Source organism: Pagrus pagrus (genome assembly GCF_965226575.1).
Source record: "Pagrus pagrus genome assembly, chromosome: 24".
NCBI lineage: Eukaryota > Metazoa > Chordata > Actinopteri > Spariformes > Sparidae > Pagrus > Pagrus pagrus.
Window position 1 is genome coordinate 5194730 of NC_140206.1, and position 23990 is coordinate 5218719.

General features: G+C 44.6%; 1 protein-coding gene and 1 long non-coding RNA gene across 5 annotated transcripts in view; one reads left to right on the forward strand and one right to left on the reverse strand.

The window, feature by feature from the left end:
• Window positions 1–23990, forward strand: part of LOC311253346 — a 95214-nt gene that overhangs the window by 17218 nt on the left and 54006 nt on the right. The window lies entirely within an intron of this gene.
• Window positions 436–23990, reverse strand: part of LOC311253344 (nck-associated protein 5-like) — a gene marked incomplete at its 5' end in the record, with an annotated part of 154179 nt that continues 130624 nt past the window's right edge. For all 4 annotated transcript variants that reach the window (XM_084347242.1, XM_084347243.1, XM_084347244.1 and 1 more), the window contains 9 exons: window positions 436–3248; window positions 11215–11390; window positions 11476–11605; window positions 11832–11917; window positions 13385–13705; window positions 17848–17935; window positions 19023–19128; window positions 19756–23324; window positions 23714–23902. In XM_084347242.1, coding sequence (XP_084203368.1) covers window positions 2946–3248; window positions 11215–11390; window positions 11476–11605; window positions 11832–11917; window positions 13385–13705; window positions 17848–17935; window positions 19023–19128; window positions 19756–23324; window positions 23714–23902 — 4968 coding nt within the window. In that variant the 3' untranslated portion in view covers window positions 436–2945. The remainder of the gene's footprint in view (window positions 3249–11214; window positions 11391–11475; window positions 11606–11831; window positions 11918–13384; window positions 13706–17847; window positions 17936–19022; window positions 19129–19755; window positions 23325–23713; window positions 23903–23990) is intronic.

Consider the following 23990-nt stretch of genomic DNA (forward strand, 5'->3'; position numbering starts at 1 on the left):
GTATAATATCCTTATTATTGCCTATTTTGGCAATTATTCCCCCATTTTGTCGTCCTCTACCATCATAAACACAATAAAACCTCGACTTTTAACATAACCTGCTTGTTTAAACGTGATCAATACTATAAATGAAGCTTATTACTGTATGTAAAGGTTGACAGAGAGAGAAATCATCCGAGCGTGGCTGAACTAATTGCGTTTATTTATACGCACATAATTACCCATCAAGGGACTAATGGTTATAAATCCCTCCGGAGAGGAGCGGAGCCTCGGAGCGGACAGTCCCCGGCACCGAGCTTCCCACTCCGGCTGACAGACTGTGAGTGGGAAGCGGTGATTACGCGCGGTGCCCTCGGGGTGGAAGATTTGCGGGTTGCGTTCAAACACAGGAGGAAAAAAAAAATGAATGAATAAAAACACACACACAGCTCGAGCTCAGTTTGAAATAGGAAATAGTTTCTCATATTTATTTAGGAAATAGTTACATAAAATATAGCATTAAAGTCTGGTGTAACAGACAGAATTGCACACAGTAATAATAATAATAACAATAACATTAATAATAATAATTACCAAAGTAACACTGCTGGTAACCATTTTTCTCTTTACAAAGGAACCAGGAACATTTAAGGAGAGAGGTGAAGCATGACAATCACACTACAGTCTGACAGTACAAAATGTGGGTATAAATACTGGACATCTAGAAAAATACACAAGTCCTCTTCAGACTCTCTTCATACAATATTAACAGTTTCATAGAAAAAAATTGAAAACACACAGTCGGCTCTGTTGATTAGCACCAGCTGGTCAGATTCCAGATAGAGATTTGGCATTAACTTCACCTAAAAAGTTCAAATATGTCTTTAAAATAAAGTGATAAAATATTTTAGTATTAGCTCTTATCGATCAAAATAAAGATTTTTTTTTTTTTTTTTTTCTTTTTTAAAGTTTTAAAACAAGAACCCATAAGGAAAAAGATACATGCCATTTTCAAACAGTAGACTTAAAACCTTGGTTGAATGATTGGCAAACAATTTACATCTTTTTTTCTTTTTCTTTTTTTCTCATTTGCATATATCAATCAGCAATGCCCGTTCTGATATTAACTTATCGCGGTTTCTATATACAACGCAATGTACAACTATGAAAGGAAAACTTGAGGTTTTGGAGAGTTCAGGTGTGCTACGCTACATGAGACTAGACTGTTTTGGATTCTGGAGTTTTTTTGCATCAGGAGCTCAAAAAAACAAAATATTATTGAGTGTTATTTTACACTTTCCTGACGGCTGCATCTTATTTCTTACAATCTACATTAGTCCAGTATGTTCCCTGAGCTACCAACAATGACACTGGGTGCGTTCGCTGTACCTGCGTACCAGCCAGACACTGAAAAAAAAATCATTATTAGTCAATGTACCACGTGGAAACATAATACGCTTTGCTTCAGTTGACACCGTTAGCTAATCCGCCGCTAAGAATGAGTTTTGTTAGCGAGTCGTTTTGATAATTTTCATGTCATTTGAAGACGTTCTTTCACGATTTTCTGTTTCGTTTGCATAACTGCTCAAAATAACGAGACGAAGACGAGATTGGCAGCAGTTTCTACCTTGAAAAATGATTTAAAAATGAACAAAAAACGAAAGAGAAATTAAATCCTGTCGTGATTTGAAATGTTCTTTTCGAAAAATATTGCTTCAAAAAAACAAAAGGTAGACAAAGATGAACCAAGTGTATTACATGAGCAACTTCGACGGGCAACATACATAGCAGCAAACATAAAAAATGACACCTTAGGTTTAAATCTAGTTTCCTAGCAAACAGGAATGCAATCAAAGCAACAATTTCGTTGCAGCTACACACCAACTTTGCCCTCCCAGAAGACGCCCCGCTTATCACTGCTTGAATAATCGTTCACTTTACACTCCTTACAAACTTTGTACAGTATTTCTTACAGTGCAATGATAAGAAGTTCCCCAGCATAGGGGGAAAAGATAACTAAGAATTGCAATTTCGACAACGTTGAGTATTGCTGTCCAGTCCACCGCATCCAGAGTCAAAGTATTAAAAGTCCTGGTTTGGTGTTCGGGTTGAGGTTTCATCCTCGTGTCTCCGGCTCCACTAAGTGCTTCGTGTTGTATGCGGCGAGGGCAGGGCTCCACGTGTTGAGGCAGGGCTGTAGTCAAGACCACGTTAGTCCAGTCTGATTAGGTCAAAGTCAAGCCAAGACCAAACCGAAAACTAATGCGTACAGGGTTCTTATAGGTGCAAAGATCAATTCAGGGTTGTTGTTGAGTCTCATTCCCAGGTTGTCAAACAGGAAACCAATACTATTGGTTGGCGCCCGGGTCTGGATCACCAACAGAAAGTGTTGGTATGTGACGCACTACCAACCACAACCATCGCATTGGTATTTGATGAGCCACCAATCGAAAGTGTTGGTATCCGATGAACTACTGACCCAAAACTTTGGTATTTAATGAACCATCAGCCGAACCAAAAGCATCGGTATTTGACGAATGACCCACCCAAAGTGTCGGTATCTGATGAGCCGCCAACCCAAAGCGTGAGTATTTGACGATTAATCTCTCCAAAGCGTTGGTATTTGATGAACCAACAAGCCAAAACATCAGTATTTGACGCATAATCTTTCCAAAACTTTGATATCTGATGAGCCACCAACCGGAAGCGTCCATATTTGACGACCTGGGAATGACACTCAACAATCAACCAGAATTCCTTCGTGCATCTTTAAGGTTCAACAGAGATGAAAATCAACCTGGAAATCCACTCCATGGCCCTGCTGTACCCTTCAACATCCAAACAAAAGAAAAGGAGTATTCAAAAGGGAACAAAAACGTTGGTAAGGGTCAAGAACTCGACCTGTTCTCCGAGTCAAACTTGAGACATCCACTGGACTTACAGCCCCGCCCTCTTACTCATTGCCCCTACACATCATTTGAACCCTGACTGGTGCAGGAGGAGAAGCTGTCGTACAGCGAGTCACTGAGGGAGCCCACGGGATCGGCCCCAGGCTTGCTCGAGAAGCTGGAGGACGAGGGCTCGTCCACCTTGCAGCAGTCCTCGCCGCTCTTCCCCGCGTCTGCGTGGCAGTCACCTCTGCGGCTGTCCGGGTACAGGCTGCCGCTGCTGGAGCTGCTGTGATTCAGCTTGTTCAGGGACTCCAAGGAGAAGTCGAGAGAGCCCGGCTGGTTTGCGCTGACGGGCATCTTCTCCATGGGAATCTCCTTCTGCAGAGAGACAAAAAAAGGAGCAAAGATCAATAGGGAGCACGATTATATGTAAATTTATGGGAAATTAGTATGCCGCACTGTAAAAAGTTGCATTTTGTTCATCTCAAATTCATGTTACTACAAACTTGTTTCTGCTGCTTTGACAGATACAAAATGCCAAGCACGGAAGTGGGTCTAACACAGCACTGCGTAACTCATCTGGTTTGCAGTGTAGTGCTGCAAAGCAATAAGACTGACGCCGCTTGAGAGCACGACAGTGATCTATATTGAGATTTTTATCACGCTCAAGGACCAAATGTATGTCTTGGGTGTTGGCAGGCATGCATCTCTGGGCATCTGGGCTCACCCACTCCTCCTGTTTTATTAACTGGGCCGTATGATACGTTATTTTTTTTTCCAGTTCAGCCCGTGGTCGTCTGCTTTATGAATTAGCACAGCAGGGAATATGTTTCTCTGGGGAAATGTTGCGTCTAAAGCTGCTATCTGTTAACGCCGCTTCAATTAGCAGGAGCAGTGTCATCGTGGATGCGCTGATTGGGGTGACTCAGAGTCGTGACACTTCAGAAGATATTAGAATTGAAAAATGTTATTATTGTAGGTCTTATCACTCGACTGGATCGAGTCTTCACATCTTAGTCTGTTGGCCTTTCAAGGGTATTCGTCTTTAGGCAACTCAGCAGTGATTAGACTCGACAACAAAAGTGCAAAAGCCGCCGTTAACCGGCTGGTTCCTTGCTACTTTATGCTTTGATTCATTGCCAGATGACTCCACGGCACATCACTGCTGATGACCTACGAGTCAAACCCTGTCTACGGGAAAACAAAACAGCACATAAAAGCTAAAAATAGTTGTTTATGATGTGCCAAGTCTGTCAGTATTCTCCGTGATCTTGACTGTTTGTCTCAAAAGGCATTTTAGGGAGCACAATCAGTATGAAAACCCTCCTTCGAGGCTGTAAACAAGATTCTCTGCTTGGCTGCATTTTCCTCCCAGCAATCCAGCCTGGGAGAGCAGTTATCTACAAAGGTATTTTTTTTGCAGGGGTAAGTACACAGAGGAATAGCTGGAGGGGTCCAAGCAAGCCCCCGAGGGACGCTCCAAACCTGGACCATTTAGCATTTTGCTGTGAGGTGTATCTCCCCTCAGACTTGAACCCAGAACTGCTCCACACATGAAGCACGAACACATAAACTGCATCAGTAAAATTGTCTGGAGTGCTGCGATAGTGGTGAAAATGGCCAGCAGGTATTTTTATGATCTTATGAGTTGTCACATTTCGTTGCTCATGTCGAACTGACTGACATGCTAATGTGACAGAAGACAACGTGGAACGGGTTGAGCTCTGGTTCACGAACATAATGTTGAACCATTCGGATGCATTTCCACCAAACAGAAATTGGTTCGGACCCTGAAAAGTTGGGTCCCAGTTTGGACCAAAAAATTATAGGTTTTCCTTTTCCCTGAAGTGCGATCCATGGTAGTAGGAAAGAGAGGATGAAGAAGTCGATCGAGATCTTGAGTTGCACAATTACGGCTGTTTATAATTCGGTTGTGCAACTTTCTCTATTGACGACACATCTTTCATTACGATGGTAATGAGGGCTGGTTCGCCAAATAGCACCAAGGTTGAAAGAATCTTGAACAGAACCACATCAAGGACCATAGCTCATTGGGTGGAAAATGGTTTTTAGAGGAAGTCTCTGCAGTTTTGGGTCCAAACCAATTTTGTAATATTAGGTTGCAACCGTACCATAAAGTTATTTTTTAGCTTTAACCCTGATAAGAAGTCGGGTAAAGCAGTATTTTAGTGATCCTTAGATATGCAATATTCTCAGTCTAGTTTAATTTATCTCAGAAATCCTGCTGTTATCTAATAATCCCTAACTTGCTGTAGCTTTCCTGCACTTCTTGTAATGCTTTCTGACAAGTTCTACGAAACCATGCATCCGGCTGTACGTTGGGCTGCGTGTGTGGGTGAAGAGAGGGTAAAAAACAATAGTGATTGTTCTCAGTGCTGCTCCTTAAGGGCCTGAAGCCTTGTTGGTTGCCTCTGCTTCCTGCTCATTAATTGCATTCACCTGCCAGCCCAGGTGTAAACTATTCTGTGATTTGGGCAGCAGGACTCAGAGGCCAGATAGTATGAGGGCTTTAGTTTCTGTACCATAAGAGCGAGACGAGATATCTGAAAAGTGCATAGATTCGTGGTTTATTTGACAGTTTCAAAGGAAATGTGGAAATCTTTGAGGTCCATTCAAAGTACCATCAAGCATGGAGAGATTTATGTAAATGTGTGTGCAGGTATGAAAGAAAAAGGAGAGTTTTCATTATTTACATTCTCTTCAAGACTTCACAGCTAAAAACCATAAAAAGGAAGTACTAATAATCTCATACTGAGAGCGTCAGAATCAACCTTCCACCCTAAAATCCCAGCAAACCCAATTAATGTGCGCTGATGTGACCTCATTCGGCACAATCGCAATAAATGTATCAAGAAGACGGAATCAAAAGAAAAGTTAAAGGAGAAAACGTAGCCAAAGGTGACACCTGTCCCATGTGCAAACTCAAATTAAGCGCAGGTGTTGAATGCAGATCAGACTTGTTGAGTTTTATTTCAACACGCACGCTTCGCTGTTTTATGTCACATCATTGTCAGCCGTGGAAATTGACGTTTTATGGCCTCGGGAGGAGAAAGAGTGCATGACGTGATGGGGATCAGTGATTAGCAGAGTGCTGTGACAGTGAAGAAGAGTCTTCAGCTCCTCTAGACTCTCTCAGCCGGCTCACCCTCCCTCTATATCTCATTTCGTTCGGAAACAAGAAGAAAGAAAGGGAATGGCTGTCTTATCGCTGATTGGATTTGATTTTGGAGGAACACAATTACCAGCGGATCGAACCTTTTTTCCCGGCGCAGGACTCAGTACCACCTGCGGGCGCAGCCAAAATGATGCTCTGCACGCATAACCGAGGCTGCAGGCGGACGTCTCAGTGAGAGCTTCCCACTTGAGAAACACGAGGGGCCAAATCGACAATTGGTTCTGCATCACATGTCAGTAATGGGATGTCCAAACTCGAAGTCAGTAGACCTGCTCACTACAATAGCTTACTGAGAAAGTCTTTTATTGTGACTTGAAGAAGACATTTTCTCCCTTCTCCTCCTTTGTTGTGTGTTTTTCTCTCTGTTCTTTTTGTTTTTTGTGATTTTTATATCATTCTGCAGTGTTTTCTTACGTACGTACGAGCTAGTTAGCCATCCGCTGTAGTCTTTTGGGCTACGTGAGGCAACACAACAGTCAGCTTTCATCGCCACTTTGATCAGATTTTGTTGGAGGGATTCGAATCCAAGGAAGAAATAATAATAATTACTGACCAAGGATTAAAGGTAGAGAAGACGCTCTGTAGGAATACAGATCTTTGAATACAGACACTTTGAATCGGGCTGAACACTGATCCCAAGCAAGCAGTATTTGACGATCTGGGAATGAGACTCGACAATCTTTGTCCAGAATCACCTTCCCAAACTTCAAACTTAATAGAAACAAGCTTGAACTTGAGGCACAGGCGTCTTGAACATCTTGAACTTTGTGTTTAAAGTAGTTTCCATCTGCTGTGTTGCGTCTACCGGAGGCAACACATTTTAAGTTTGGTCACTATCAAGTTTGGAAGGAGGGCAGGTAAATTGGAAAAGTCACATTGCTGCTGACATAAAGTTATACAATCTGAATCTCGGTTCGCCGGACACGTCATTCACAGTGTGTCCTTGATTTTTGCCTGATACTGAATTTACTTTACGATGGGTAGAAACAACCGTCATCGCCGTGTGGATAATTCGATTCTGTTTCTGGGTGTATTCCTTCTGACTCCTGCTCATGCTGGCTGGCAAAATGCTATAACTCTGACAGCAACTCACGAGGAGGAACATATTCCTACTGTTGATATTTATTTGTACACCGGTATCGTCCGGCAGCACTATTTCAAATTACATGTCAACTGAAATTCCCTCTCCCTCGCCACATAATCATCGCTCAGGGTAACAAGCTGCTCGACGCTCGAGGAGATGCCGTGCATGCTGATTTTGTTCACGCGAACCCCAGGAATCCCTCAAACTTCACCGATGCTACGCCTCGGCATATGTCCTGTGTCACTTTCCTGCAGCGGTTTCTTTCACCTTCGACGCAGACAAAGGAAGGAAATGAGGGGAAAAAAGAAAAGAGCGAGGCAGCGGGTAAAGGTTAGAAAAGTTAGTCTGGGAGGGAAAACAAAGAGAAGGACGAGGGGAAAGTGTTGAGAACAAAAGCGAGAGAAGTCATCTGAGGAGAACAGACGGAGAGAGTTGTAAGGGAGAGACAGGAATGGAGAGAGGCAAAAGTGAAAGGAAGACGAGGAGAGACACGTGGAGGAAAGAGAGACTCGGAGGAAGGAGAGGATAGGAGGAGAAGGGGGCGGGCGCCGCCGTTAGCAGGACTGTCAGGTGCTGTCAGGATGATGAATGGGAGGCCAGCGCGGGCTGTGAGGGCTCTGATGGGAGCCGCTGAGCTTTACATCACTCTCCTGAGTGTTTGTGAAAGGTTATTAAAGGCGCTTAAATCACCGGGCTCTGACACAGGCCCGCTACCAGCGCCCAAACTTCCCCAAACCGCTCCCAATGACAACGGCTGCTGAGTGGAAAGCTCCCCGACAAAAGGAAAGTGACCACGCAGGTACGGACGTGCGCTGAGAGGGTCGAGGGGGTGATGACACGCAGATGGATTGTCTTTTTCAAAGGAATAATGTAGGGTAAATGGGTTCAACAGCAGTCATCCATCATTATGGCTGCTTAACAGCTCAGGAATAAGGTTAGTGTCAACATTTATATCATCTTTGGCTTAGAATGAAGGGATAATACCTGTTTCCAACAGGGAAAACCCTGCAAAAATCTCTTTATCAGGTCTTTTTGCCTCGAATTAAGTCTTCAAAGTCTTATTTTCCGACAAATGGTGAATAAGTCTGCCGATGCAGAGGGATGTTTCAGGTATTCCTGAAGTTGGGTCACATTTTCTTGATGCGACAGCAGGAAGTTTCCTATTCTTGTGTGAAGATACAGACGCTGTACAATCAAACACTAACTTTCTTGAAGTAAGCTTATTTCCTTGGATTGCTTACTAGCATTGTGTATTTTTTAGAGAAGCACCATATTGCTGGCACATTAATAACAACTGTTGATGAAGTACTTTTCATTTTGCCTCGTCGATGTGTCCATTATGATGAAGAGAAGCCATCAAGGTTGTCACAATACCAGTTTGATTAAAGTAATTCAAAAAAACAGTAATCGATACCTATTTCGAGAAGTCTACACGATCAACGACAGCGTGTTTCACACAGCGCTGAACATGTACCAGCACCAGCTTTGGGTTGAAAATCTGATTGTTAGTTTTTGTTTGTTGATTTGTTTTCGAGGCACTTTTAATTCGATCGAATGTGGGTATCGTATCGTTTTATGCACGTGGAGTGGACAAAGTATTTAAGTACCGAAAAAGGTCAAGTATAAGTAAAAGTTATTTCCATAACTGGAAGGACTTAATGATTATAATCAGTAAAATGCTGAACCACACTGTTTCAGTAGATGTACTTCCCACCACTGGTACCGCGGGCTAATGTTCTGACACGACAGGACATGATGCCAGGTTGTTTTGGGACTTCAACTCTTGACCGCTCATCTTTGCTTTAGACTCTCCCGTGAGCACTATAAGCTACCATCACCACCCCCTCAGAAAACGTAGCCTACCGCATCCAATTAAATGACAGACAGGTTCGGGGATGAGACGAACGCAGCTTTGTTGCTCTCTTGCATGTCAGCTAATGGAGCCGTGCTTGCAGCTTGGTCGCACAGCGGCGCCACACGGAAACGTCCCACCTCTCCGCTGGGAGGCGAGAAAAAACATCTCTCTTTTTCCCTCTCGCTTCCAGTTCAAGTGCGAGCGCTCAACTTTGCATTGCAAAGCCGAGACTCTGCCTCACACAATAACGGAATAAATGGTTGAAAGACTGTTTTTGCTTGCGGAGGTCAGATGGAAGAGGCAGCCGAAGAAAACTACACTCCGGGATTGGAGGGATTCAGTCTTGCTCGAGTGTTGCTCAAGGGCACTTTAGCAGTGGTGTTTGCATGCTGAGTCACCCCACTCTTTCTGCCACCAGCAACATCCAGCTGCATTTGCCATTTTCTTGTCGATAATGAAAGATAATGGTGACACATGCATTTTTTTACGCATGCAGAGTGGCTCAGATGGAGCTACAGCGGTGTAAAACTACATTTTAATGTATAATGGTGCTAATAAAAGCCGACGCAGTAAGCATATTCCACTTTGCGGTTCAAATTCTGCATAATTATTCTAATTTATGGGCGTAAATGCTTTCAAATAGTCTATATCTGATTCTGATGTCGAGTTCCAGGACACCAAAGGTCAAGAATTAAAAAACAACACAGAATAAATTCAGATTTTTTCCTCCCATCTCCTACACAAGAGTCTTTTGAGCTCGTGTTGACTCAGATCCTTTTTCTTGTTTTTTTTTCAAAATATGGATTTTTGTGTCAGGGCGGGTGTCGGGGTATAAGAGAGGAGAGTTCGGCCGTCCCGCAGAGCCGGGGCCGTGCACGCTGGAGGCCATTTCACGGTCTCTGATCCTCATTTGTCATTCAGCAGCGTTAAATACTAATAGGCAAATACCCGCTGACACGAGAGGGCAAGGCGATCGAAAGCAATTACGCGTCTTTTTCTATGAAAATCTGCAAACAATTCCATCGGTGGAAAATAAAAATCTTGGGAGTTTAGCGAGTCGGTTCGTGCCTCGGGAAGTATTTCAAAGGTGAAGTCGACATTGCAGCTCGACAGGAAGTTGCTCTGACCATCTGAAAAGCCTCCTTGCCAAAGTTGGTGACATACAGGAGAAAAATATTCATCTTCATGCCTCTGCTGCGAGGAAAGAAGAATTATGCAAACCCTGTGACAGTGTGTCTCCCTTCACACTGTACAAAGTCCCACACCTGGGAGCTGCCTGGCTTTGTATTCGCTCAAACTGCCTCCATTTGGCCTCATGAAATGAGGAGATTGATTTATTCTACGACAGTCAGCACAGGGCGCACCTCATTATCTGCTTCAAACGGTATATCGAGGCAAATCGATTAAAATAGTGAGTGTAAAATAACAAAAACTTGGAGTATGTTGCATAAAAATGTCCTCTTACTTACAGTAAACGAGTCTCTGAACACCAATTATCAGCATCTGAATTAGGGAAACCAGTCAATAAAAGGTGTCTAGCGGTGTCTTGCATTAACCTCGCAGCCGATACAAACATATATGCCCGCCCTGGAGCCTACAACAGCCAATGAGTGATCATGTAGACATCTTCTTTCTCCTCTTTACTGAGCCTGTGGACGACTGATGCATCATGTAGCCAATGAGATTTCAGATCCAGCAAACTATAGGCTGTTCTTCCACCAAAGTATTTGTTTTTTTTTGTTTTTTGCTATTTTATAAGCATCAAGTTGGTGTAAATAAGGAAATAAAGAATTAAAGTGAGTTTTTGTCCCTGTTTGTCTTGAGCACAAGCATCCTGAGATCACAAAATGGCATTTTTTTGCCAGGCGCCTGGATATTTCCTCAGGAAAACATGTTTATTGTTCATTTTCAGTGATGTTGTCTTACGTCTTAACGTGGACCATGTAAGAATATATTGTGGACCCACTGTTCCTTTAAATTGTGCTCTCTAATTTTAGACTTCTGTTTTAATGTCAGGGAAATGAGTCATTAGGAACATCCATCATCTGAGTAAGTGCCTTTAAAAAAATGAGTAACGCAGGAAGTATCACTGCCTGCGCAGATTCCTGGATGTCATAAGAGGGTGTGATGAGCAATAAAATGCTTCGTAGGAATCACCAGTGTGCCTGTAAAGCGTCTTTACAGCTGTTATAGCTGTTTTAATACTCACACTTAGTCTATCTCCTGCCGTGCCGTCGAGGGATGACTCTTTGTGCAACAAGTTGTACTGGGAAATCCTCCTGCTGTCCTTCTCCAGATGTGTAAACACATCATGTTGGTAGTAGTCCATGATTGACAAGGATTTCTCCACGCTGCTCCTCTTCAGGGTCTCCTCGTTCTGGTCGACTGCGGACGGGAGGATTTTTGTTATGATGGGAAATAAGGAGGGAAAAGAACAGAAAGGAGAGAAAACGGCAGCTTTCAACCACACCTGAGTCACTCTTCTTGGCTCGGTGGATCAGGGTCCTTTGCGGCGAGCCCAAAGTGCTTCCGGTTTCCTCGAGTTCGGTCTCAGTGTCGCTGCTGCTCCCCGAGTACGTGCACACTTGCAGGGCTCTTTCCTGTTCATCATTAAACAAGGAAAAACTCTTTTAAAATGTAGACGAGACACTTTTTTAAAGCACTTTAAATGCAGCTTATTTGAACTATTTTTATTATTTAGTTTTTGAGATAAGCTCATTTTTATGAGGGGTTTTGAAAGCTTCGTCTGCCCCGTGCATACACTGGTATACCTCTTTTAAGAGCTGTTAATAAGTCGGTGAATATATTGTAATGTAAATGACTTACACCGGGCATCTCTGTTTTTTTCTCGTTGTCCTTGGAGGTGTTGCTGCGAGGAGCACCGAGGCTCAACCTTTTCGTCCTGATTGCATCTAGAGGTCAAAAAAAGAGGCGAAACAGAAAATGAGCTGAACGGTAAATAACAAACGCATCCGTCTTGCATTCACCGTCCGACCACCTAATGTGATGCATATAGACGGCGGAGAGAGGAAAACATCATTTGAATTCTTCTGAAGTGACAATCTCACACATCCATTCAAGCAAAACCAATCCGACTGCCTACACACACTGCCACTTTCTGCCTATATGACTGGTCTCGCACAATATCCGAGCTATCAAACATTAATGGCGTCCGCCGCGCGATTGTTCCCGGCCATGACTCCTGGCGGCTCGGATATAACCGCCTTCAGTCGGCCTCCTGAATGACGAAGCGCTGCTTTATTATCAGTCTGCATACCGCTGCCTCGGACTGGCGCCAATTTAATTGTCTTTTAACATTCAGCCGCATTACAATAACTGGCAGCTTTTGGCCGATGCTGAAAAAATCTGCATGGAGATCATAAAAGTCCTCTCGCCTATTAGGAGGCAAACAATGTGACAGATGCTGCTCCATTTCTGGCATCCGTAAGCTTTAGTAAGGACAGGCAGAAGAGAAAAAGGTGAACCATATGATGAAGATGCACAGAATTGGCTCAACAGGAGCTGCTCTGTGACTCAAACTGCTGTCTCTGCAGAGCCAACGCGGCACCGAGGTGAAATGGATGCACTCTAATGTCCTGTAAGCATAAATCCCCGGGTGTGATCGCTCATCCCCGTGTGTTATTGTAGCTTTAATCAGCCATCTGATTGCATCCTACCCACCACCTTTCTGCTGTGCATCACGCCAAACGCGGAGGCAGCCGGCGCTTTATGATCTATGGCTGTGTTGACAGGCTTATCTAATTGCATTTGTTAGTTTTCCTCGGGGCAATGGGCGAGTATGAGTCTCTGAAAAGGACACAGACTTCTTTGTCATCTCAGCTGAGTATCAGATGTCAGTGTTGATGCATTAGCTCCAGAATTAGCTGAACAAACAAGGTTCTTCTTTTAATCAGAGCGTAATAAAGCAAACACACTCGTTCCCCTCGTCTGCGTGTCTGGAGCCCTTGAGCGCTCTCGAGGAAAGTGTGTTAACATAAAGTACAGCGACACCCGATATTTCACTAAGCTCCTGAAAGGCTGTCGAAGGCTTTCAAGGCTTGGCGCTCATAATAGATGCTTTCACAGACATTTCAATCTACTTCTCTGTTTGGCCTTGATTGAGAAAAGCAATTAGGAAAGCAAAGACGTTCTTCTTCTACATGTCGTGCCATGTGGTTCGTAATGTAAAGTAAATCGCACAGGGCCGACGGCACAAATGATGTCACCGTTTCCTGCAGCACCAGTCAATAGCTCAACCCTAACCCTAACCCTGGGGTTGCAGCAGTATACCGGTTCTTAGCATGCCAACATTTGCTTACTTGCACTGAGCACAAAGTTTACCAGGTAACACATTAAATATAAAGCGGTTCTCGACTCACCTGAAGTTGCTAATTTGGGCAGCCGGCTCTGAATGTCTTGTGCGTCGTTGCTGCCGGTCACACTGGGGTCGGACAGGGAGTGACCCATGCTTGCCGGGGCATGCAGGCGGGTTTTTGGGAGGGAAGGCACTTTCACATCAGGTTGTGAGGGGTCTGGGTGGGAACAGGGAGGCTCCCGATCGAGCTCGGAGCAGCCGGCGGTCACCCCATCGGGGCTGGATTCGGATTTAGGGATGTGGCGACCGCTGGCCCGGGTGACGGAGTCGGGGAGAGGGAAGGTGCCGATCCCGCTGTCCAGGGTTCTCATCTGACAGCCGGAGCCTAAAGTGACAAGGGAGAGGAGTGTGACGTCTGGGAGAGGCAGGGAACAACGATCAAGGAAGAGAAAGGAGGGCTTGGATTCACATGCATGGGAAAGGGTTGTGAGTAAAGAGGGCGTCTGTGGCAGGTTCAGTAACACACGGCCAGTAGGAAAAGAGAGAAAAGACAGCATTTTATTTGATATATATTGTATCTAAGGGGAAGAAATGATTATTGTTGTAGTGTAGAAGAGCTGGCGGCTCCGTCCTGAAGCACCTTAGCCCAGCGTTCCTTGTTTCAGCAATCACAGATGTACAATCAAAACGAGATATGACAACGAGAAAGCACCTGCTGCCAGCCATTCTGAACAAAACACACAATTGAGCCACAACCCGAGGACACGTTCGTCAGATTCATCAGGAGTGCACGCTGGGTTGCAATCAGGAGAAATGATGGCGAGTAGCAACAGATGGACGTCGTTTGGAAGCCACAGTTTGCCGGGCCTTGACTCAGGCTGCAACAGATGGACGACCATTCAGCTCGGCCCAGGTCCTTGTAGCTGCCGCCGCTAATGGCCAACAGTTAAACGCTAATTATGTTTGCAACTTTGGGCTGAGATTGAATTTGTAATATTTCACATTGTATCTCCTACTGTCGGCCCTGGAGAGGATGAATCCTCTGCTCTCTCCGTTCTCTCTCTCAAAACATTGGTAAGTCAAAGCTCTGGCATGTTTTCTAGTTTGTCGAGGCGGATCAATATTGACAGGCTCTGCTTCTCAACTGTATATCCCCGTCTCGATGGGGTCCAGTCCACTCGTGTGCATTTTCTTCTGTGAATAAAAGTTCTCTCGAAATACTGTTGGGCATTTCTGTTGACGGAGGAAGAAGGGTAAGGGGGCACACTTTCCGAATCGGCTTAAAGCCTCAGAACATTTCCTCGCGGGTCTGAGGCTAAAACTATTGATCCATTTTCTCTTTGGATAGCCTTTTCTCAGAGTGTCATTAGTAATTCACTCAAGTAACAACAAGCCTTCTGCTATGAATGTCAAAACTATGTCAATAAATTCACAAATGAGGGAATTTAAGGAAGGTTTTTATTTGTGTTCGAGAGTTCTTGTTTACTTAAAGTTTCCATCTGACTTGCTTCTGACTTTCAACACCCTGAAGTGCATACAGAACCTGTGAAAATGAGTCCTGCGTGTTCGGGTGTACACATACAACCCTGTACATCGGACAGATGGCCTGTTACTTGTACACATATCTGCTGTGAGTCACATGGGGACAGCTGCTGCGAAAGGATAAAAAGTCGGATCAAGAAATCCTGATCTAAGTTTAAAAAATGCACAATGTAGTTGACATACAAAGAATTAGACACTTCTGAAATGTGATGTATCACATTTTACTAGTATCTACTACTGTCACTACCGTTACTTTCACCAAGATAACCGCAGAAGTACAACTAGGTATTACAAAATGGAAGAGGCAAGACTTTACACTGTAACGGATGAAATACCTTGGCCCAAAGCAACCCGACTAAAATTACTACAATCGTGGTTCATTAATTTGTTGATAGCTACTAACAGCTCGGTCGACCATGGCAGCAAAGATACTTGAATGAAAGAGCCGGTTGTCTCTGAACTGGGAGCGCTTGCAATACTCCAAGGGCTGTCCTTGGGTGGAAATCAGCAACGGTCGGCAACATAACCAAAACAAACATACCCAACTACACCGAAAAGATGATTGATTTGATGAAATCCCCCTCCTTTTGTTATTTTTGTTCAGTGGACCTTTACGGACTAAAGGGATATAAAACTTTTAATTTTGTGCGGTAACGCGTTATTGTACGTACTAACTGTAATCATATTACATGTTTTATTGCCCCCAACACACCACCTGAATACTTATTTGTGTGGGTGTGAGAGAGAAAGGCAGAGAGAGCCATAGATTATAAAGCTGTATAATTGAATGCCAAGCCTGGCAGTTCAAAATGCCCTCTATAACCAAACCATAACAAGGTCCACAGTAATTCTACCCAGAGGCAACAACAACTGGACATAATCTAGTTTTTCATGGGCTCCCTATCACTTCTGTATACAATACTCCAGGGTTTGAGGGGAGAAAGTGTTTCTTTTGGCACCTCCATAGTGTGAAATGGGCTCTATGCAATGAGGAGCTGTCACTAACGACCATAACCTCATTCAGGATGAGCCATCGGATTAAAAGGCAATGACACTGATTGTATAGTCTGGTAATCCCAGGTCATTAGAGTGAAGTTCAGGAATATCTCGGCTCTTTTTCAAAGTTAAAGCTAGAAAGTAAGTTTTGAAACATCAGCACCAGGTGAAGTGATGGCAGAATCATTGCTATTGATCAACACTGCCATCAAACCCTCGCAGATATATTAGGGTCATTCTGCGCTATGAGCCGGTCAATTTATTGTCCCTTTACTAGAAGAAATAACCGCCTCGAGGGAAGTTCTTCTAATATCAAACAACTGACCAGTGCAGTGTGAACTTCAAAATCCAGATTCATAACTTGAGCAATGGATTTTGCTCAAGCTGCTCGCATCATAAACTGGCTGGATGTAAACTATTTATATGATTGATGTGTTTGTCTGGCATTAGGCCGGTGAACGCTGCACTTTGGAGGAACGTGACATTAAAGCAGCGCCGAGCAACAGCAGCAGCTGAAACCTTTATGAAATATTTAATCCGCGCTGTCTGGGAGTGCTTAGCTGGCAGAATATAAAGAAGCCGGCGTGTTAATGAGAATACGGAAACAATTAAGCGTTTTATTTTTGGCCATCAGGAGCTCATTTCCACACTCTGTGTAAAGCGACTCAAGCCAAGACTATTTGAGTGAAGTTGAGAACCCCTTTCTGGTCCTATAGAGATTATTTCCACCAATGCTTCGCCCTGCCAAAATACATCAACTTTAATTATTTATAAGAACTTGCTGTTGGGAAGTCAGAGTTCATTTTAATTCTTCACCATCACCGCCATGCGTATACTGCAGATATAAACTGTGCCAACTATGAAGCGAAACCACAGACGAATAACCAACTTTTACAGCCGGTTAGCAACAATAAGCTAAGTAATGTCAAGTAGACACGTCAGATACAATAAGGAACATTAGCATTTATTCATTATTATACTATCGGACTATCACCTCTTGAGGCACAAACCTAGCTAGCGAGGGGCTAGCTGGTTAGCATGCTTACTTCAATGTCAAAACTGTTATTTCTTCACATTCTGTTGATAATTTTAGTTTAAAACAACATTTTTTACGTGTTACAAGCCAAATAAACCCCGAAAAAATGGCTTACGGTGAGTAGAAAACCTTGTTGAGTGAACCTTTATTCCATTTCAAAACAAATGAAAGCCAGGACGTCGCTGCAGGATGTTAAATTAAAGACTTCAGCTATGAAAAAATAGCACTTTTTTCCACGGACCTTGCAGCCAATCTCACTTCACACCATATTCATGCCGTTGTATTGCGGGAGGTGAGTAATAACTGCCTTTGAGATGTATCACTGGTGCAATTTCTGAGACTGGATGACGGCTGAGTGACAATCACTCTGCACTCCACATCATGTCAACATCAGCTCCATCCTCTCCTTCCCCCAATGAATTTACATGCTACAATGTAAGTTTGTCGCACTGCGATGATAACAATCATCATCCCGTCGCATAAATTGTTTGATGCATCCCTTTTTTTTTTCGCTTCCTTAGCCGCTCAGGCATTGTAAAATATCAGCCGGTTGCACATCAATCACCTGAGTAGACTGTCAGCATGTTGTTCGCAGCTGCTGCTATTTCCCCACAGTAATGGCGAGTCTGGCAGTGAGGAGAATTAGTTGGCGAAGGAATTGAGTTGTCAATCACATCAGAGATCACAACTGTAAAATGCGTTAATGCTCTGCCGCGCTGGCTGATTCGTGACGGTTAGTGACAGCTTTTACACTCGCAAATATGAAACTCAGTGGCTTGAAAACAGACAACATGAACTTTTGGCACAGCGAAAGTAGCGGAGCAAATCAGGTAAAAAAGGAATATTTCTTTTCAATTTCATGGGATTTACCCGAAGAGTCTTGTGTTTTTTGAGGGATTTTTCGCCGTTTTGGGTGAAAAGTCCCTTAAGGACTGACTGATACATAAGCTTACCTATCATGTGGTCTTGACAAACTGTGTCTGGGATGCGTCCCTCCTCTTTTTCAGCCCTCATGTTGATCTTCTGAGTCAGTAGAAGGGTCTGTAATATTTGTAACAGTGCATGTTGGTGATACAAACATCAGAAAGCAGCTAAAATACACAATTAAACATAAAAACCACCATTATATAAAGTTTCAGAAAATCCAAACAGAGCTTTTTCTGTACAAGGTGTTACATTATATAACAGTTATCTATTTATAAAGCTCAAGGCAATTTTCAGAAGAAAGTGAAAACGAAAAAAAGATAATTTATAGCCGACAGATTCGTGTTTTCTGGCTGTTCAGATGAAGAGACAAGCTTCGAAAAAAGTTTTCTCCAAAAAGAAGTGAGGCCATTGTCAGACCTTCCTGTCTTACTTTAATTGGGTTATTTAAAAAAAAAAAAAAAAGTGGTTTTGGGGTGGTTCAAGAGCAGGAGCTTGTAGGTCATGAAGTGTCCCTCTTTTGTTGTATTTCTGTGGGGAGCAGATAGAGAGAAAGCTCGGAGGATGGTATTAAATGGCCCCTTTGTCAAATTGAGTGCCTGCGATAAGGGGCTCCTCCATGTTATCAAAACTCCACATCGTCTGGATTAAATTTCCTACATTATGCAGTGAGACTCTCTTTTTGTAACCCTCTCCCTCCATTCAGCCGCTGCTCTATTTTCATTGCTCTCTCAAGCACTCAGCCCCTCCATCATTTTTTTGGTCTTTTGACTGACGGATAATAAAGAAATAAATCCACAAGGTCGTAATTTTAGCCTTTTGCTTACAAAGTGCGAGGGTATGATTTGAAGAATGAGAGAGAGGAGCCTGATTTAAGTTACATGCATGGCCTGATGGCTGCCTCTGTGCTGAGATATGGTTTTAAAAATCTTCAGCCTTCTGGAAACAACAACAACAACAACAACAACGTGAGCCTGGGCAGATAATGAAAAAGTAGGCGATGAATAGTAGGCTGAGTCAGAACACAATGCGAATCAATAAGCGAGCCTTGAGGGGACATGATGCTGAAGAGGCGGCGGGCTCGGGGATGTGTTTGTGAACATGCACATGTACTGTGCAAGTGTGAAAACCAGTGGGGATGTGTGTGTGTGTGCCAGTTTGTAATAAAGTCAGTTATTTTATGGCGGCGTGTTTGCACACTTACAGCAGTATCGGAACAGATCTCCATATCTCCCTTCATTTCGCCGTGTTTCCTGGGTGTGGAGATCCCAGGCGGCGATGCAGCAACACAGTTGCCCTTCGCGGCGGTCCTGCGAGAAAATAAGATTTGATCTGTTTTTACGTCTGCGTGCCGATCTCCTCCTTTATCAACTCGCCAGGTAGAAAGTGAGGCTGCTGATAAATTGCATTGACCTGCTCTTTCGCTTCACGGATGCGCAAGCGAACGTATGTGCACATGCACCCCGAAACGCACACACACATAAAAATGCCATCAAATGTTTAACAACCTCGATGAAGCGCTCCCCCCCTCAAGTGATTGCAGTTACTCTGGATAAAAATCTGTCAGCTGTGATTTGGAGTGGCAAATCACTGAAGTGTGGGGTATGAAATGTGGAGCTTTGCTGTCTTAAAGATACTTTACCGTGAGTGTGCTGACTGTGTGTCTGGATGCTGGTCCAAGAAGTGCTTATGCTCACTGGAGTGGAGTCATAACTCAAACAGACAGCTGCTGTTTGTGCTGTTTATTTATCAGTTTCACTGAGGCTTAAAGCAGTGATGGCTCATGTTTAATTTAATAGAACAACCAATTTGTTTCAGTGTCGATTCACTTGATAGAAATACAAATCTGAGGAGGTTCGGTGACAGGATGTAATCAGCATAGCATAGGATCAATTAAAGACAATTTATTCTTGATGACAAAGATGTTGTTCACCCACCTGCCGAGAAGCTCCTTCACGAACTGGTCTTTGCCGATAAAGGCTGTTGTACACTGGATCTGAGTGGCAATCTGACCCATCTGATTGTTGCAGTGGTCCATGATGGAGCTCAGCTTGTTGTTCACCTCAGACAGATTCTGCGCCTCCGGACTTTCTTTCTGCTGGTTATCAATTTTCTTCTTGTCCTTCTTCTTGTCGGCCTTGATCTGTTTGCCTCCGAGCACCGATCCGATCTTCAGCTCTTTCTTCTCCTCTTTTCCCTTGGGAGACTCTACTTTCTTACCGCTCAGGGCTGGGAGTTTGCTCTTACGGAGGCCGAACCAGTTTGCCAGAGAGGGGCCCGTTTTCTGTTTGGCCTCGGTGGCAGCGACCTTCTCCTGTTCTTGACATTTCTGTAAATTCTCTTCGATTCCCATCATGACTTTCTCCTCAATAGTGCAGCCTGTTGGGCTCATCTTTTTCTCATCCATATCTGGGGCTTTGTTTGGCGAGTCCGTCAGGGTTTTGACCTCTCTGCTGAAGTCCGGCTCATTCGGGGGTACGCCTCCTGTCTCTCGTACTTGGTTTTGTGAACTGTAGACAGAGGACGGAGGCTGAAACTGTGGATGAGATGCGACTTTTGAAGGCTTACGGATGTTGCTCAAACCAGTCCTATCGCTGATGGGTAAGCTTCGCACCTCTTTATGAGAAGGTGAGGTGACTGCCTCCCCCTTCGTCATGCCCTGTGACCCCTCGACTTTGGAGCCAGATTTAGAAGTCCTCTCAGGGAGGATGTTGTGACTATTTGACCCAGTCATGCCACCATAGAGGCTAAGTCTGGTCCTGGGGGAATGGACAGGACTTTCAGCCAGACCAACACTTGGTACCTCCAAGGAACTCTGTCTTGACAAGGAGTTCCCCCTTTCACCGGAGTTGGTGATGATCTGCGTTCGGATTTTCCCGGGTCCTTCGAGAACATTGATGTTGGGTTTCTCAATGTAGTTGGTGCTGAAACTCTGGCTGCGTGCTTTGGCCCCATTCATCCCCAAAGCCGGCTTCAGATGAGGTTTGGTCGTAACGGATATGGATCGAGAGAAAAGTTGACTACTCCTTTTTCCTTTCTCGCAAGCGTCCCCCTCCTCAGCTTGAACCTCCTCTTCTAGTAACCTACACTGGACCTCACCTTTACCCTCTGTTACGGACATCTTGGGTGACTCAGTGCACACTGGCTGCAAGCTCTCACACTGGGTAGAAGCATTAGATGTCACAGTTTCCCTGGAGACTGAGTTGATATGATCTTTCTCTTGCTTGCCTGGAATAGAGGGACTATTTTTATGGCTCGGGGGAGATTTTAAAAACGCTTTAAAACCCATTGGGATGCGGGTCTTTGAGGCTTTTTCGGCTGAGTTTGGGGACATGACGGCCGAGCTGGGTGGGCTGACTACAGCTTTACCATTTTGTTGTTCAGTTTTACCTTGAGGACTGTCCTGAATTGATATAGGTAAACTAATAGAGGCCTTCTGCACTGTGTGATGGACATTTTCTTGCACTGATCCTCTTTTACTTGCAAATGAGTTTTGAAGCGAGGACCCTCTGAGGGCACTGTAGGGAGGAGGGACATTCTTTGAGCTTTTAGGTGCATTTTCAGTTTCTGGAGCACACCCTGAGTTTGCAGAAGGGAGGTAGTCTTTCACGGTCATCCTCTTGGGAGTGCCTTTAGTAGGTGTCTGAGTCGTGGCGGGGGACTTTTGAAGGTGCTGACCGGTTTTGTCAACCAGTTTCTGAGGTGCAAGTGCAGTCCCGTAGCCTGCATCCAAGTCTAAACAGTCTTTGTCCTTGATGGGAAGCGTAGATTGCATATTTGGTAAAAGTGAGGTGTGGTAACTTGGGGGAGGGCCCCTCACAGTGGTTGGTGTGGATGGTTGAGCCACCCATGTTTTATGTGCTTGAGGAGAGCCTTCGTAATTTGGTCTGATCAGTAAGGAGGTGGTTCGGCCGGGGGGAGGGGGAGGAGAAGGGGACCTGAGTTTATTTTTGCTGGTTTCACAGTGTTTGTCTCTAGTTGGCTGTTCGCCATTGTCAGCATACTCCAGGTGCCTCCTTGCGAGGTGTGGGGAACCGGAGGAGGAGCCCTTAGTCCATTCAGCCCTGCTGGGGAGCTTGGAGTTTACTGCCTTTGGGCTCTGTGTCTTGATGAACTTGGATATTTTGACTGCAGGAGAGGAGGGGGATTTCTCCTGACCAGAGGGTCCTGAGTTACCACTGTTACTTGGTTCAGTGGTGGTGGCCTTAGACACTCTCAGTGGGGATACTGAAGGTTTGTTACGACCAGGTATCTTTGAACCGTTGGACTTGGGACCAGCAGGATCGTTCATGGGAGGGATGGAAAGACCTTTACTAGATCGGCTGCTTGGTGGTTTGATTAGTTTCCTCTGTGGAGTCAACTGCATTGACAGCCTCTCAGCACTGCCTTCCCTGCTGTTGCTTGCTTTGCTAGTCCTAATCTGACGGTCAGAAAGCTTCTCTGGAGATTCAAGAACACTGTAGGTTCTTGCATTTGTTGATTTTTGCCTCGTGGGCCTGTCATGGGGCACCAGTTGCGCATAATTGGCAACTACCTTGCTACCCTGAATGTCATTTCGAGACCCTGCACCTGCTGCGACCTTCGGAGCACAAAGTTCAATAGGCTCTCCTTCTGCATCAAATATCGTCAAAACGCTCTCCTCAGACTGAGTAGACGTTGCCACCTTTGGCTCTTTAATTAGGCTGAAAGGCCTCGGCCTCCCATCTGCAGATTGAGTACGTCCCTGGTCTCTCCGCAGCCACTGTTGTGTGAGCAGCTTGGCAGCGTCTCTTGACAGTCTCTTAGAGTCCCTCTCTGCTTGCTCTGTTGGCTGGCTAATGGACATTCGGATGTCACTGGACTCGGAGTTGAGTTCCTCTGGATCATCCACGTCAGAGAGGTGATTAGGTACCTCTGGGTCAGGAGGCTTGAAGTGCAGCTTGGATGGTTTACTAAAAGCTGATGTCCGACCTCCCTCAGGGAGAAAACTGTTAATGAAACTCAACAGTTCTTCAGGACGCTCTTTCGAGTCAGACGGCTGTTTGATAGCCACGAGACCTGAGCTACCATCACCGCCGCCTCCACTCTCCTGTATCCCATCCCAGCTACACAAACTGTCCGAGATGCTTTTGGAGAGCCTCCTACAGTAAAACCAGTTGTCCTTGGTGGGGATATTATCTCCATGACTGGATTGTGCTAATTCATCATCAGCATCATCAGAGTCATAGGTAAACCTCCTTCCCCCGACAGTTCTGCCCACATGGGTAGGTTTTGTCACCCCTTTACTGGTAGTCTTGATACCCAGGGAGTAGATGCCCTCGTTGGAGTTCATGCAGTCTTTGTAGCCTGACTTGGAGACCTTGGATGAAGCAGAGTGGCTCCTGTGTTTCCTTCTCTGAAGCTTCCTCAGTCCCTCCAGTATGTGGCTCTCCTTGCGCCTCGTGGGCTGCTGCTCCTCCAGGGCGGCACAGATGTTACTCGGGGCTGACGAACCCAAACTCAGCCTCTTCTCCCAGGTCAGAGATGACTACAGGGCAAAAAAGAAAGAATGGGTTAACCTCTTACAGATTTAATTATAGTATCTGCACATATTCTTCTTTTATAATGAATAAAATTACGTTATTGTTATACGTTATTATTGAAAACTCAGGCTTAATTATATACTTCTGAGTTCTATCATCAGGCATTTTCATCCAACCACCATCCTTGAATAATAAAACCCTTTTTTTTTAAATGATGTTAAGGGTCTTCACCTCCATTTGGGAGTCATAATCAGCACTCTAACAGTAAGATGAGGGTTTAATTAGGGTCTCAAAAGAAATACAAGCATCTCTAATAGGGATCTTGATGAGCTGCTATAACACTTGGTACTGTTTTGTAGAATTACTGTCACTATAGAGTAAGGCGGGGGTTTACCATTTTCCCACAGGAGCGTCCATCATTCCAGGTATACGAGCCGCTGGAGAATTCGCTGCATGCACTTGACAGCGACAACTCACTACTGCTACAGCTGCTGCGTGGGTATACAGGAGCTGGCACCGTCAGACTCAGCTGGCTCAGACACTTGGCGACGGGGAGACCTGCCTTTCCGTTCAGCTGAACCTCCTACGAGATAGAAAAGAGACATGACTTTATAGTGGAATACCTTGTAGAGCATTGTTTATACTGTTGTTTAGGGGTTTCTGAGGTGGGA